Consider the following 15,512-nt stretch of genomic DNA (forward strand, 5'->3'; position numbering starts at 1 on the left):
AAAATATCATCGTTTCCTGTTATGGGTTAGCAGAAGCCTATGGCAGCTGAATCTGTAGTAAATGACCAGGTATTTAAAACTAGGAAGCTTGTTGTAATATAAGCGTGTCCTTGGACTCCCTTTCCCAGCTGTGTAATGCACATCCTAACGCTTCTCTGAGACTCCATGGAGATAGTGCCTTGGTGCTGGTGTCTTTCTCAGTGGTAGTGGGTGTCCTTGTGCATACCTAGAGAGAAGTTGAGGGAATCAACAAAAGGGGCTTATTACCTTAAGGTAATATGATAAGAGAGAGAAGGTATCTGGGAAGGTTTGGTGAAGGCATTTGGAGACAACAGACACACTAGTAGAGCACAGATGTAAGCATTAAGCCTTTAAGGATCTCCAGGAAGAGGAAGGGCCCACTTTACCTGCACTGTCTGGGCCCCATGCTGTTCCTGGTTTTGCCCCAGCCAGCAGCTGAGCATCATGCAGCTGCTTGCTTGACTCCCCCTCCCTCCTGGGGGGAGGAAAAAAAAATGGGAAGACAAAGGCAAACTTTGTGGGTTGGGATAGGGACAGTTTACTGGGACAGCACAGGGAGGGGGAAATAACACTGACAGGACTTTATAACAAAATACACAGAGCTGGGGCTGCACAATGCAGTTCCTCACCAAACCATGACTCAGACTGTACAGCTCAGAATGGTCTGGCTTCAGTACAGCTCTAGGTCCGTGTGTCCAGGAGCTGCATGACACTCCCTCACCAGCCCCCTTTTATGCTGAGTGTGATGTCAGGGTATGGAGTATCCCTTTGGTTAGTTTGGGTCACCTGTCCTGGCTGTGTCCCCTCCTGGCTTCCTGGGTATACCCCTACACCCCACCTTCTGTTAGCTGGGCAGTGCCAGAAGCTGAGAAGTCCCTGACTGGTGGGCAGCAAGTAACCCATCCGTGTGTTACCAGCACTGCTCATCTCAACCCCCCCACAGCGCTGACCAGCTGCTGGAAAGGAAACTAACTCCATCCCAGCGAGCCCAGGACACTGGGATTGACTTCACTTGGGAAAAACATACATTGTACTTTCCCCAGAGAGGGTGTCATCTTACTGCCTTCCCTGCACCCTCTCAAGCCAGCTGCCCCTCTAGCTTGCTGTTTTCCTGGAAGAAATTGCTCAGTTGAGGACCTGCTGCCTGAACAACCTCCTTGTTCAAGTGAGCATCTTACCTGGTTTTAGGTCTCCCGATACAACAATGAGCCCTTACTGGTTCTCAGTCCATCTATCAATGAGGAGATAGTGTAGGCACCATCCCTTTGATTTTTCTGCCTGAAAACTGGCTAAATTCATGCATCAGCTTTTTCTGAACTTAATGCGTGGCCTTGCTCTTCTGGCCTCAGTTGGCTGCCTTGACAAAGCATGTCCTTTGTGCTTGTTTGGTTTCTCTCTTGGAAAGGCAATTTCTTAAGTTATGATGAGGTTTGGAATAATAGCAGGGGATGTAGAAATAGGGAGGTCCAACAGTGATGCTTTTTAGGGTAGAATGGGCTCAGGGTTTTGCCCAGCTTCTAGTTCATGGGCAACTGAGTGAGGAGACCAGACGAGCAGAAACGCTGTGCAGCAGCTCACAGATTTTAGGGCTTAAGAATAGCAACTGCCTGGCATTGTTTTCTGAGAGCTTGCCTGAGGAGCGTTGTGCTGCAGGTGGTGATTTTGGGATTGCTGCCTGTAACACTGAAGAAGGTTGCTGTTTTGCATGTGCTCACAGAGCATGTGTGTAGTTGTCCCTGTGCTCATCAGGTCTGGCTTTCTCCTCTTGACCTCTGCTTCCAGCATGATGGGGGCTGTTAAGCAGAGGACATGCAGTGCTGCCTCCTGCTAGGGCAGGGCACTGATATACAGGTTTGGAAGTCTGAAAGCATTGTCATGGGCAGATCAATGCCCTTTTGGCTTAGGACCTAGCCAGGTATGTCCTCTATCTAACACCTGCAGGGCCAGAACCCATCCAGGTGCTCCAGGGATAGGGCATGGCAGGAAAGAAGTAGGGCAACAGAGACACTTTACTTGCACACCCCTAGTTGTTCAGGATGTAGCTGATATCTGTCCTAGTTTCTGGACATGTGTTCAGCAATTAAACACATGCAAATTGCTACAAAAGTAGATCAGATTAGTGAGGGGAACATCTCCATGTAAAGTACTTCTCAGGTCCTAAAGAAAATGAGTTCAAGAGCACAAAGCCCTGCAGCACAGAAGGTCATAGTGCATATCCTAGAAGGCAACACATTCCTGTTTCCTCACGTTACTGGCTGAGATGCTGCAGGTGGAAGATGCTTCTTCTGATCTCCAAGTCAGTGCTGACATCTGGTTATTCAAACACAAGGAAGATGGAAAGAGATGGTGGCTTTCTCACTTGCTAAGGTGAAACACAGGGAGAAGGGCAGCATCTAAAGCAGTTACTACTTTATGCATATCAGTTTCCATGCAGAACTTCAGACTTGTATTTTATATCAGATTAACTGGTTCTCATTAGGCCTGGGACCTATGGATTCGTCTGCATGGAAGTGGACAATCCCTTATGAGGGCAAAGTGGTGCTCTTAAATGAGCTTGCTAAGGGAGAACCATGGCTGTCTTGCTCTGCCCTTCAGGTACTCTGCTGTACGTTATACATTGCTCCAATTCTTTAAAAGTGATTGAAGGCACATCCTGTCTCCTCCCCTTAAAAATAATTCCTTGTTTCCCCTACCCCCTCCTTAAAATGAAACCTACTTGAGGACTACTTTGTCCTTTAATTTCTTTCCCAAGAATGACGGGAACAGGAGATGGTGTTTAATCATCAAAGAAGTTGAAGCCAACAAACTGTTCATTAGTCTCTGGCAGTGGCAGCTTGGTTTTTACTAAGTCAGATGTTCCATTTTTCTCCCTTTTTCTGGAGCATCTTGGCTTTCCTAATGTCCTTTTGTGATCTTGAACAAGGGGAACATGTGTCACTTATATAGGGAAGGATTTTTCTTTGGTCACTTCTCTCAAAGGTGGTGCTTTATCAAAGTCAGGGTGGAATGGGGGAAGTAAGTCAAGTGCTCATGCTAGAGAGAAGTTGCAAAACCTCCTTTACCCCTCACGCCCAAAGTCATGCAGCAGACCAGTGTGCCCTCTCCCCTGCAGAACAGTTACTGCTTCCAGTACCTCATAAGCACCTGGTAAAACACAACCTCCACTAGCAGCCTGGAATAGTCACCTTCACTTTCAAAGCCTCTCTGAAAGGTATCCAAGTCATTTGTCATCCACAAAAATGGACTAGGCACAGGAGACATCCATGTTGCCAGAAATACTGTATTCTGAGCAAACATTTGACCCTTTCACATAGGGTTTTTTTTTTCTTCTGTTTCTAGCCCTGGCTTCTGAGTCTGGTGTAGCTCCAAATAAGCATGCACACTCTGCCTCTGGACAAGTTTAGCACTGGGGACTCTCTAGGTCACAGCACAAAGGAAAATGATCTGACCCAACCTGCCAATGATCCACATCTCCCAGGAGCTGTGCTGGGGATTTATGAAGCAGACTGCCTGGGAGGGATGCTTCTGGTGGCTTTCTGTTGGAAGATGGAGCTTCTGCCTTGCAGCAGGATACTCTGTGTCCTTCGGCTATTCTTTCCTGTCAGTCCCTTCCTTTTATGACTTGGACTGTATTTTCCATGTGAATGCTTAGACATTCCAAAATACTGTTAAGGCTCTAGAGAAAGTTATTTCCATTACTTGTACTTCAGTCTGCTCTTGTGCAGCTACTCATTGCAGAACATCAGGTGCTGTCATCGTGTGGCTCTGTTCTGTGTTTAATCCATGCTTCACCTGCTCCCACCAGCCTTGCTGCTTCCTGCCTCTGTCAGAGCCTTTCTGTTACTTTTGTGAGTGCATGTAGTTGTTTGGTTCTCCTTGGTAACCTAAAAGGGTGTGGGACCCTCTAAGCTTGAGTAGCACAGGGTTATGATTCTTTACTGACCTAATGCAAGCACCACAGGGAATCCGAAGAGACTGAGACTGATTTGTACTCAGTTCAAAGCGAGGTACATACAGGCAACTGTGGAGCTGGCTACCACAAGATTCCAGATGCCAAAGGCTGAATATTCTGAGAGGTAAGGCAAACTCTCAGGACAGAAACTGAGTATCTTCAATTAAGAAGATACCAGCTCTGGCTCAGGAGATCCTTAAGCCTCAGATAGCTGGAGCATTAAATATCACAACAGAGACCGTGTTTTGCTTATATTTTTCCCTGCTACTCTACTTACTGAAGGCAGTATGCTAATGTATAAAGGCTTTGGGTCTGACACAGTACAACTGTGTCTCCAAAATCAGCACAAGCACACTTGTAAGAATGCCACCCGGGACGTACACCAAATCAGTGTTCTGTGTGCTGACGTGAAACTGCAGGAGAAGGGCAGCTCTTTCTGGGGAAGAAGGGCTTCTTAATTTTGGGCCCTTTCTCTCCTTGCAGTGAGCAGAAAGGGACACATGATGCTGTCCTCCACAGGGGCATCCTTGAGCCTACAGACTCTAACACTGTGTCACTGCGTGCAGAGGTGGAGTGACTTAGGAGGCTAAAGTTAAAGAACGAGGCTGCTCTCTGCAGTGTGCTGCCCTTGTTACTCAGGTGCCTTAAGTGGTGTTGCTCTACCTATTGCTGTTGTTTGATCTGTAGACAAGGAAGTTCAGGTTTCCACCCTGAACTGACTCCCTGACATGTTGTGTCCCTTTGTGGTCTGGGCACAACCATGCCCACTGCTCAAAGCATGTGACTGGCCCACAAGCAACTGGCCACAAGCCCCTGTCCCCACCTGAGTTGTGGTGGCTTCAGGTAGGATCTGCTACCCCAGGGCCTCCAGCTTCCTCTTGCCCTCTTGTTTGTCAGTGCTTTGGTGGTAACCAACCAGTGCTCACAGCACCAGGAGTGACCCCCTCTCCTGCATCAGCACCCTTTCCTGGACCCACATGTCCTTTCACTGACTTGGCCTCCTTAACCTTTGCCTTCCTCTGCACAAGTGGGATTGTTCTCATTAGGCTCGGATCTGGCACCTTCCTACTGGGACACTTCTGCTCCAAGAGGCAGCTTTTTTCTCCTGTGGTGGTGGGCTCATTCCTGCTCCCAGACTGCATTGGAGCCAGAACAAGTGGGGAAGGGTCCAGTGTGGGTCCAGGTTTGCTTTCTAAGGGTAGGTGAGCACTGCACTCCCAAAGGTGGTCTGATGGGTGTGAAGGAGATCATGTGGTAGATGCCAATAAAGGTGTTTGAAATATGACCCAGAGGAAACTAATTCTTGATTCCACACTAATGGTGCTACCTTATTTCCCTTCTTGCTGTGCCCCAGCTCCTGCTCCCTTAGACTTATCTACCCTGTCCTCTGAAAAACCAGGGAATCCCTGTGCATGCCTAACTGCATTTATTGCCTCTGGGGTTCTGCAGAAAATACCTTCCTCCATCCATGCTCCTCTTGGGACCACATTTCAGCCCATCACTGTCCACTCCTCTTCCATCATCCTTGGTTTGGGGTCTGGACTGAGTTTCAGGAAAGGCTGCAATTCTCAGTCTCTGGAGATGGATGGTAGTAGCCCTGACTTCAGTAAGCAGTAGGCATGTCCTGCAGCATGTGAAGCCCCCAGGTAAGGTCCTTTTCCTTCTCTGGGGCTTTTGTGGAGCCCGAAGTGAGCTGTCCTCCTTCCTTGCAGAGAGGCACCTCTGCAACACAGGTGTCTGCCAGCTCCATGCGTTGCTGTCACCTCTGTTTTGTGTGTGTGACACACGGCAAGGAGGAGGAGAGAAAAAGAGAGCAAAGACTTTGCAAACCCTGGGAGCGGGGGAGGCAAGGGGGGGCTGACAGCTCACGAGGAGCTGCTCAGCAGCGCAGCTTGAATGGAGGCATGTGAAGGGGGGTGGTGGTCCCAGAGCTTTCCAGCAGGCTCAGGTTCCATCTAAGACTTGGTGAGGGGCTGAAGGGGAGCTGTGGTGCTGAGTGTGGTCCTGCAAGCCATGAGGTCTGCCTTACAAGGCAGCGTGGGCAGCACAGCAGGGCCGTGGTGAATAAAAGGGCTGGGAGCAGCACTGGAGCCCGGGCAGCCTGTGAGCTTCTGGGTACCTGACTTCTGAGACAAACCAAGGGGTCTGGCCACCACTGGGCTCGCAGAGATGGAGCAGAGAACAGCTCTTCTGGCATAAGGGGCACGTGGTGTGTAGGTCAGTGAGACTCAGCAGATGTCATCTGGGCCTGAAAGAGGCTTTCTGCTTGCCAGCACTACTGACTGCAGTGCTTCAGCTTCCTGCAGTGGGATGTTGGTCAGGGTACGTACAGACTGACACGGTCAGTTAAACTACAGTAGCAAAGCCTAGACAGAGAAGGCTTGCAGATATCTTTGGAAAACATACTTTTCCTGGGGGTAGAAAACAAAAGACCAGGTGGAGACATGTAACTTCTGGTCATGTCCATACTTCAGAAGTCCCCTTTCCCTTGTCCCAGTCTGGCATTTAAAAAAAAAAAAGAAATCTATATTCACACTGAAAAATGTCCAAAGGTCTTTGCAGTACAAGCTGCACAGAGCTTCTGGTGACAGGAGTGGTTATCTCCCTTCCTCCATCCTTGCCTTTACTCCCCTAGAAGCTACCAGATGAAGCAGGTTGTTACATAGTGGATGTTGAAGGGAAGGATGCTTGCAACATCCCCGATGTTGAAGGGAAAGAAGAGCTGAAGAACCGCACGGGCTCCAGGTGTGTTTGGTTTTAAACTCTTAACTGAGCCCGGTAAATGGGTGAACTTTCTGTCTTCTGGTGATGTTGGGAAACCCAGCTTTTGGTATATCTGTGGCATCAGTAGGCTTGTGAATGTCACTGATTACTGGGAGGTCTGGGAAAGCCTCCTATTAGCCCAACAAGAGACTAAACCCTACAACAAAGAGATTGTCATTCGAGACTTGGAGGAAAATCAGGCTCATTATTTCTGATTCCTGAACTTCTGAACCATGGCATGCATGGGCTCGATCTGGCCATTCTGCTTCTGCAGAAAGATGTCACCCGTGGTCATTATTTTATCTGCCTCTGAAAGGAAGGCTGTGATTAAGATCTCATTGGCTCTGGAACCCAGCCAGGTGGTGATCCGAGGGTGTCATGTGGGCATTTCATAACTGCCTGACCAGACTATGGGGTATAAAGGGGAAGGCAAGCACACTCCTCTCTCTCCTGTGTACTGGTTCCTCTCACTTGCTGTAGTGGGCGATATCAGTTCTTCCTCCGGCCTCCTGGTCTGTGCCCAGACCTCTCCCAGGAGAGGTCCCTGGAGCAGAGCATCCCTCTTCCCCACAGCTTGGTGCTATGCCTATCAGTATGTCAACAGCACTGGTCCTCCCAGAGAGGGCCGACCTCTGTGGGGTGGACACTTGTCCTGCTCTTTTCCTTCTTCCCAGAAATCCTGCCCCACTGGTCAGCAATGTATTGGGGCAGAGAGAGCAGGAGAATGAGAAGTGGAGCACAGGTATCAGCAGAGAGAGGGGCTGAGGGAAAGCATGGGTACTAGATGAGCCATGATTATCAAATGCTCCAGACTGCCATGATGCTTCCCAAAGAAATCTGTTGTGCCAAGAAGCCCAGAAAGATTGCAGAACAGAGCTCAGCCTAGAGCTGGGCTGGCTGTCATTCACCAGAAAGGTCTCTGTGTCTGAAAAACATCATCATCCTGATGGCTGGCTAGGGTGTAGGCTTTTGTTTCTGCACCCTTTTGAGTTTGTTCCCATCAATCCTGGCAATACAGAAGCTGTGTTTAGGACGTGCCTCTCTCAGGTGCTAACGACTGTTCAGTTCGTAAGCAGCTTGCCCTTTCTGACTCCAGGAGATCAGTGCCACCTCTGCTGCTGCTTGAAGGCTGGCAGGAGCCCGCAGTGACAGCAGGGTGGCCTGGTTAGGGGTGAGGTGTTGCAGGGCTCTGTCAGGGATTAGGAAAATGCAGGTCAGTGAAGCAGTTTGCCAAGCTGTGCGGGTGGAGTTCTCAGGGGGGAGGAAGGAAACGATGCCTCTGTAGCTGCGTTTCCCACAGGCAGGGAAGAGTCTGTTACCAAGGAGGGTGAGAGGCACCATGACCTCAGGCTCCTCTGTGGCCTTATTGCAATGCAGGTCCAAACACCCTGGAAGGGGTACTGGGGAGAACATCTTCCTTTGCAAGGTCTTGACCAAACCCAAAATGTTTGTCCCTTGCAAGAGCTGGACTGTAAGGCTCCTGAGGCAGGAGTTTAGCAGCCCTTTCAGAAGCAAAGCAAAACAGTTTCCTGGCCAGAAAACTGTCACTGTGTTTTTATTCTTTTCAATATAGCACAGAAAGTGACAGATATAGCTTTTGTATCCAGTCTACACCACAGATTTACTCTGTGACCTTTCGGATATGCGTGTGGGTCTAGATTTCTGATTCATAGTTAGATACCCAAAAGCTGGCATACCCATAATGTGGGATTATTTGAGCTTGTTTGCAGAAGTGCTAATCAAACCTGGCTTCAAGAGAAGTCAGTGGGAGAAGGCAGGCAGGCAGGATGCCTCTCTGCTCAGCCCAGATGTTAGCACATGAGCAAGGTCCTCACCAGTCTCTTGCACAGAGCTGGAATTTACAGAGCAGAAACACCCATCATGCAAATCTTGGTGGTCAGGAGGGTTCCTGTGGTGATGTAGGTATTTGCTTGGGGAGAGACAATGCATCACTGGCCCCACCTGCTTTCAAAAGTCCATTTTATTTAAGGACTTGTGAAAAATCACTGAATTCTGTAAGGCCACCATCAGCAAGACTTGCGCCCACTTCCTAATCAACACCCTGTTATTTTAATGTTAGTTGTTTTACCCCCCAAACCTTGGCTCCTAGCCTATTTGAGATCTGTGGTGAGCCTGTATTCTGTCGTTGGTGTGTACAAGACTATACTACTACTTGTTCACCTCAGAAGAAATAATTGTTCTTCTAGTGTGGTGCCACAATCCTGTGCTTGTGAACAAGCTGACCTGGGGCCTCTGGATTTCCCCTGGGTGTGCTGTTACTGTCCAGCAACTAGTACGGCTTCTGCAGAGCTGCAGCTGTGTGCCACCAAGCAGTTTTCCCTGCCCTCTGTAAAATTCTTGCCTTAGAGCAGCAGTTTTGAAGTGTCAACTTCTTCCTACGGAACGGGAGAGAAGCAGGACACATGCATGATGTTGTGCTAGCTGGGGATGGTTAAGGAACTGCCCCTTTACCAGTGGATCACGCTCCACTGGTGACAGATTTCCTCCACATATGTCCCTTCCTGAGAGTCACAATGAACTCCCAACTTATCCCACGTAACAAGGCAAGTGCTAATAGCTTGTTACGGCTGGCCTGCGGTGACCTCGAAACCTTGGCCTCGAGGTGAGATTCTCCATGTGCCCTTGGGAATATCCTGAGTTTCTGCCCAAATTAAAATTGGCTTTTGCCACCTGCATGGTAACAAGCAGTGGCTGAGCATGACTGCGTGGTGTCAAGGCACCTTCATGTAACTTCATTGGGAGATCGATCCTTGAAACCTTTGGTGCAGCGTAGCCCACTGTTGGTTGACATCTTTTGGTGCTACAGTAGTCCTACACCAGTTTTGCAGCAAACTCTGAGCAGGCTGGGACAACATGAGCAGGATGCAGTTTTGTTTGACCAGAGTCATGTAATGTCATTTTGTCCCCTACAAAGTGCAGGCTCGTTTCCATTTTCCCAGAACAAAGCACTGTCTCCCCGGCTGGTGGAGGTGTGGGCACGAACATTTGGGTGCCAAGGAATTCAGAGACCCACCAAAAGTTTCAGAAGTGGCATTAGTGAAGGGGTTGAGTTGTGTCTCTACGCTGGAGCCAAGCTGATGTTTCCATGTTCCTCTCCCAGGACTACACCATCACCATGTACTTCCAGCAGAGCTGGCGGGACAAACGCCTGGCGTACAATGACCTTCCTCTCAACCTGACCCTGGACAACCGGGTGGCTGACCAGTTATGGCTGCCTGACACCTATTTCCTGAATGACAAGAAGTCCTTTCTGCATGGGGTAACAGTGAAGAATCGCATGATCCGGCTCCATCCTGATGGGACAGTCCTGTATGGCCTGAGGTGAGTCTAAGGGGAATCTTTGCTGGTTGCGGTCGAGAAAGACATCTCATCTAAACTTCTCCCATTTCCAAACATATTCTGGTAAGGCAAGGACCCCAAAGCCCGAAAGATACTTGTTTTAGGTATTTATTCTTTCCCAAAGCTGGAAAAGCTTGTTTCCTTCAGGCCTTCAAAGTTTCCTGTGCTGCTATAGACAAATATCAGAGATGGGAATAGTCTGCTCCGAGCGTTTCAGGTCACTGTCATTCATATTGCATAACGCTTCCATTTCAAACACTCCTTTTCAGTTGCTCATAATTTTCTGCAACTTAGGCCTATGGAGATGAGACTTTGTTACTTCTTGTATCTAAGGCTGAATTTCTGCAAGGTTTGAGTCAAATAACTTTGGAGTCATTTTAGAGATGAGATAGGAGGCATGTTTTTGTACTGTTAACAGATCAGCTCTGAAGATTGTGTCTTGAAAGTTGGTATCTTTTTAGGGGAAATGGTCCTCAGCATGGAGGCTTTTTGTGGTGCCTGGAATAGATTGATTTAGGCAAGTCCACAGGCTTTGAAAGTGCTGTGCTGGTGTATGCTGGAGGTGGCAGAGGTTGGGTTTACTGTGTTATCTGGGTGTGTGGAGATGCCACCGTGGGCAAGAAAGTTAAATGGAGGGGGCTGAGAGGGGAGGTTGCAGCTCTAGGTATGAGCAGTTTCAGATGCTGTAGCTGAAATCCAGGCAATGATTTTCCCAACCCTGTATTTGTCTGCTTTGAGCTTCTCTCCTTCTTTTTTTCCTCCTCCTTCCCCCTCACACCCCCCCCCCCCCCCCTTTCCTTTTTGACTACCGAAATTCACAGCTGGCTTTTCAGACCTGCCTCCACACTCACAAACGATTGCGATAGCAGCTCTGGGCTTACGTCCCAGTGCAGAAAAGGGGGAGGAAAGACCTTTCTCCTTCAAAGAGGGTACACCCACCCTTCCCATTTACAGTATCAGCTCCTCTGCTGCTTCGTGTTTTGTGGCAAAGTCTGACTTGTTGTGATTTCTTTTTCCTCCTCTTGAAGTAGAAGTGCTGTTTTGGGGAGGGTAGGGCTGGGTGTAGGCCTACAAAAGTAGAAGGCTGCCCAGGGCATAATCCTGCCAGGGCAGCAAAGGTGGTTGTGCCCTGTGCTTTCCCTATGGCAGAGCCCCAGGAAGCCAACAGAGCAGCAGACCTTCCTGGTGCTGAGGGACGGGCTGCAATAACTCAGGTGATATATGTACCACTTTTTCCTTACAATTAGTGGAAGGCCCAGAGACAGCAAAAAGTGCAACAAACCCAAGGACACCTCTTCCTTGGGCCAGTGATGATGCTTGGCCAGAGCGCCGTGAGTCAGCGTTACTGACCCATCAGAAAGACTGCAGCTTTCCCACAACTGACTACCCCAAATTTCATCATTGTGTTAAAACAAGAGTGTAGGTTAGGCAAGAAGATGCTTTGTCTTGGGGTAAGTAGGAGCATTAGCTCAGCCTCTTGGGAAGGAGGGGGCAAAGAATGCTGTTGAGCTCAGGTTGCTCTTTGCTGCTGAACCAGCCCACCTGAGCGTAGATCTGCCTCCCCCATGCTGGTGGGAAATCTTTGCACAGCAAAGGAAGCAGAAATGCTAGTATATTTTTATCAGCTGCCATTTAGTCAGCTCAAATAATGAGCAGTATGGTCCCTGCCATACAGGTGACAGGCAGCGAAAGTCCTTGGAGGGCTTGGACCCGAGCTGGCTTGGGCTGGGACACTGTGCAAGCACCTCCTATGCTATCCCTTCCCCTCCTGTGGGGAAGGGACCTCAGCTCCCTCAGATGACCTCTATAAATGGGTGAGATGTGAAAAATTGCATCCAGGCCTAAACAAAGACAATGACAGCTGTTTGCCCTGACTATTTCCAGGGCCATAGTAAGAGCTGCCTGTGTTGTTCTAGCTTTTGGCCGCTTTTCCTGGAAGCTGTTCCCTTGCCCCTGGAGAAAATGGCAATTGCAAAAGCAAAGCACTGAGAAACTGCAGCTCCTGTTCCCAAACTGTACCTCAGGTCAGGCTGGCTGGCTCTTACTCTCCGGAAAGCACTGGGGTTTTGGGGGACAAGGCAGGCACCCTGAATGCCTGAAGTCCCTCTGGCTTTATTCATAGCAGTATGGACAAGGGTTTCTTTAAGGCTACTTTCTGTACTGAATCCTGCACCTGCGGTTTTGCTGACAGCAGAGGTACTGGGTCCGGTTTTGCAGGTGCAAATAACCATGATTCTACTCAAAAATACATAGCCAAGTGCACAGCAGGTGTCAGCAAGTAAAGAAATCATCATTGGCTGTTCATCCGTATCCCCTTTATCTTCGGAAAATCACACCCGCGCTTGTCCTGCAGCCGGGAAGGAAAGGGCAGGTCCTCCCTGTCTTCTGAAGCCTTTTCTCAGAAAGGTTCATAAGATGGAGGTGCCTGGGTGGAAGGAGGCCAAAGGAGGCCATTTCTGTTTCTTTCCTTTGTTTGCCTGTTTGTTTTTCCCCGAGCAGGATGCCACCGCTCTGCTCCTTCTCCTGCCACCTTCTCGCCAGTCGCTTCCCCCTCCTTTGAGCTGATCCTGTAGCAAAGTGACTCAATCATGCTATTTGTGGCACAACAGTCATTTTTCTTTCCAGCAGGCTCTGATGTCAGAGACCGGGTAGAATGACACCCCGGCAGGCCCCTGCCTTCAGCAAGCGACTGGCATGTCTGGGCTCAAGCGCTACATCAGACCCCAAGGTCCCAGTTAGCTCATGGGGAAGTCATAGAATCACAGACTGGTCTGAGTTGGAAGGGACCCCAAGAATCATACAGTTCCAACCCCCTGCCACAGTTCTACATCTTCCTTGTATTGGGGACCCCAGCTCTGGACACAGGGCTCCAGCTGGGGCCTCACAGGGGCAGAGTAGAGAGGGACAATCCCCTCCCTGTCCCTGCTGCCACCCCTCTTCTGATGGTGCCCTGGATACCATCGCTCTTCTGAGCTGCAAGAGCCGCTGCTGGCTCATGTTTAGGTTCTCATCCACCAGAACCCCCAGGTCCTTCTCAGCAGGGCTGCTCTCCAGGAGCTCCTCTCCCAGTCTGTATCTGTGTCTGGGATTCCTCTGGTCCAAGTGCAACACCTGACACTTCACAGTGTGGAATCTGATTAAGTCGCTGGGTGCTTTGTTCCTGCCTTTGGTGAGAACAAGGTGGGGCTTTGGATAAGTTGTCTGCAGGAGGGAGTGAAGCCCTTTATTCCTCCACTCTGCTCCGTGGTGGAAGTTGTGTGTCAGAAAAAGCAGACACCTGTTTTTGGTAGCATTAGCAAATTAGAGGATGAAGGGAGAGCAGCAGATGTTAGTACAGCTACATCTTAGGAAAGTGCTCAATAGAAAAGCTTACTCCAAAATTGATTCCCACTGGGCTTGGATGAATAGCTGGTTGCCAGGTCTCCAACAAAAAGAACGCATAAACAGCGGTGCCCTGTGCTGGGGTGGCAGTGCTGGGATGCTGCCACACTGGAGTTGGGACCGGAGCTCCCCACACCTTTCCCTCAACCAGTTAGCAGACAGCATAAATCCCAAAAAGCCAAACAGGGGCCTGGAGATCTCCAGATCCAGCCCAGAGGGCACTGTCATCTCTGCAAGCACGAAGTGGGATGGGAAGAAGCGAACTGGCAGAGCCGGCAGGCTTTTTAGGAGGTGTAACCTGAGGTATGATGGTGTCTGAACTCGCCTGGTCCCCAAGCAACTCACAGGAATGAAAAGTGCTTGTGAAGCATCAGAGAGCTGGTCACCTGTGGCATATGGCAGGAAAGTGCTAAAATGATGTGGGAAGCCTGCAGTACGCAGGGACTCTTGCAGGAGCTTCCCATAAAGCCATCGGACACTGGTACAATGGAGAGAGGTGGATAAAATAGTGAGGAAGAGCTGGATAGCACTCTCTGAATTCAATATATTTTTCCTTCTAATGGCTTTTTGTCAGAAATTGCATTGGTTTCATCAAATTTTAAAGAAAAAATTAGGGAGAAATTTTTCATTTAAGAAAAAAGCATTTCAGGGAATGTTGATGTTTCACTCCTAATTTTATGTAGAGAATTTTTCACTTATGTCAATATATCCCTCACTGTTCCAAACCCCTTTACCATTCTTGCTGATGTCTGAGCAACATAGAACATCGTCAAAGGCTTTCTTTGGACCTCTAGAGACTGTCTAGTCCCCCCCTGCTGCAGTATTCAATAAGATTTACATTATCACACATACAAGTGATACATTCCGGTCTGAGATTTTTATTTCCTTTTCTAGACCACGTAGCACCCTTTGGGTGGTGAAACAAGTTGACACTTGTCAAATGCTGATGTCATCAGCATTTTGCCATCCGTTTTCAGAGACCTAAAACTGTAACAATGCTGAAACTCTCATACAGTAATTCGAAGTCATATTTGAAAGCAGCCTTCAAAGCATCCTTCAGGGAACTCTTGAGGCTATCTGATCTCATTTTAATTAGGGACAAAACCAGGTGCCAGCAAATTAGGTGCTTTGAGGAGCCCAGAGCGCATCCCTGAGCTCTCAGGGGGAGCGGGCGGGCTGGGATGCTGGGAAGCAGGCGCGAAGCCGGGTGGCCAGCAAGCACGATGCGATGCCTGGCTGGCAGGGAGCCCGGGTGAGGGAAACTGAGCGGCTGAAAAGCTGCAGAGGAATTTGATGACGGAGACTAAATCCTGTGTGGAGGGAACGGGGGAATCTCCTCCTGCGAAGGTGGTGGTGGTGGTGGGAAGCGTGTGCATGTGCTGTGTGGGGTTTTCATCCTGTCCATGGCAGTCACTGCAGCGGGGTGTGTGCTGTAGGTCTGTCCGTGGCAGTCGCTGCAGCAGGGTGTGTGCTGTAGGTCTGTCCAGGGCAGTCCCTGCAGCAGGGTGTGTGCTGTAGGTCTGTCCATGGCAGTCACTGCAGCGGGGTGTGTGCTGTAGGTCTGTCCGTGGCAGTCGCTGCAGCGGGGGGTGTGCTGTAGGTGAGGCAGTTTGGGTACACGCAAAGGTGATAGGGCATGGCAGGGCTCTCAGCCCAGCAGATGCTCTCCTGGGGAGGCAGACCTGCTATCCTCATCAGTGGGAATGCCTGTCCAGTGTTTAAAGGAGAGGGGAAGAATTGACATGCTTCAAACACCTCAGAATTTTCAGTTTTAAACTGAGAGAAGCTCAGTGCATCTACTCTGGTAGCACTTAATTTCTGGGTTTTGGGGAGTAGGTTCCCACCAGCAGATCCTCCCTGAAAGGCCATGGCTTCTCGGGGGTGTCAGGTCTCATGTTGCAGCAAGCTACTGCTGACCTGCTGGTGGACCAGACATTGTTCCTGGGCAAGGCAGCAGCTAGAGCAGGACTTCCAGCTCACCTTACATAGGGAAGCCACAGACATGTGCCAAGCATCCCACCCACTTGCTCATCTG

General features: G+C 49.5%; 1 protein-coding gene across 2 annotated transcripts in view; it reads left to right on the top strand.

Annotated features, from left to right (window-relative positions):
- LOC311195619 (gamma-aminobutyric acid receptor subunit beta-4) overlaps positions 1–15,512 on the top strand; it is a gene marked incomplete at both ends in the record, with an annotated part of 74,823 nt that overhangs the window by 42,373 nt on the left and 16,938 nt on the right. For both annotated transcript variants that reach the window (XM_084269031.1, XM_084269032.1), the window contains one exon: positions 9,858–10,078. In XM_084269031.1, the coding sequence (XP_084125157.1) occupies positions 9,858–10,078 (221 nt within the window). The remainder of the gene's footprint in view (positions 1–9,857; positions 10,079–15,512) is intronic.

This window comes from Gallinula chloropus (genome assembly GCF_964237585.1).
Source record: "Gallinula chloropus genome assembly, chromosome: 11".
Lineage (NCBI taxonomy): Eukaryota > Metazoa > Chordata > Aves > Gruiformes > Rallidae > Gallinula > Gallinula chloropus.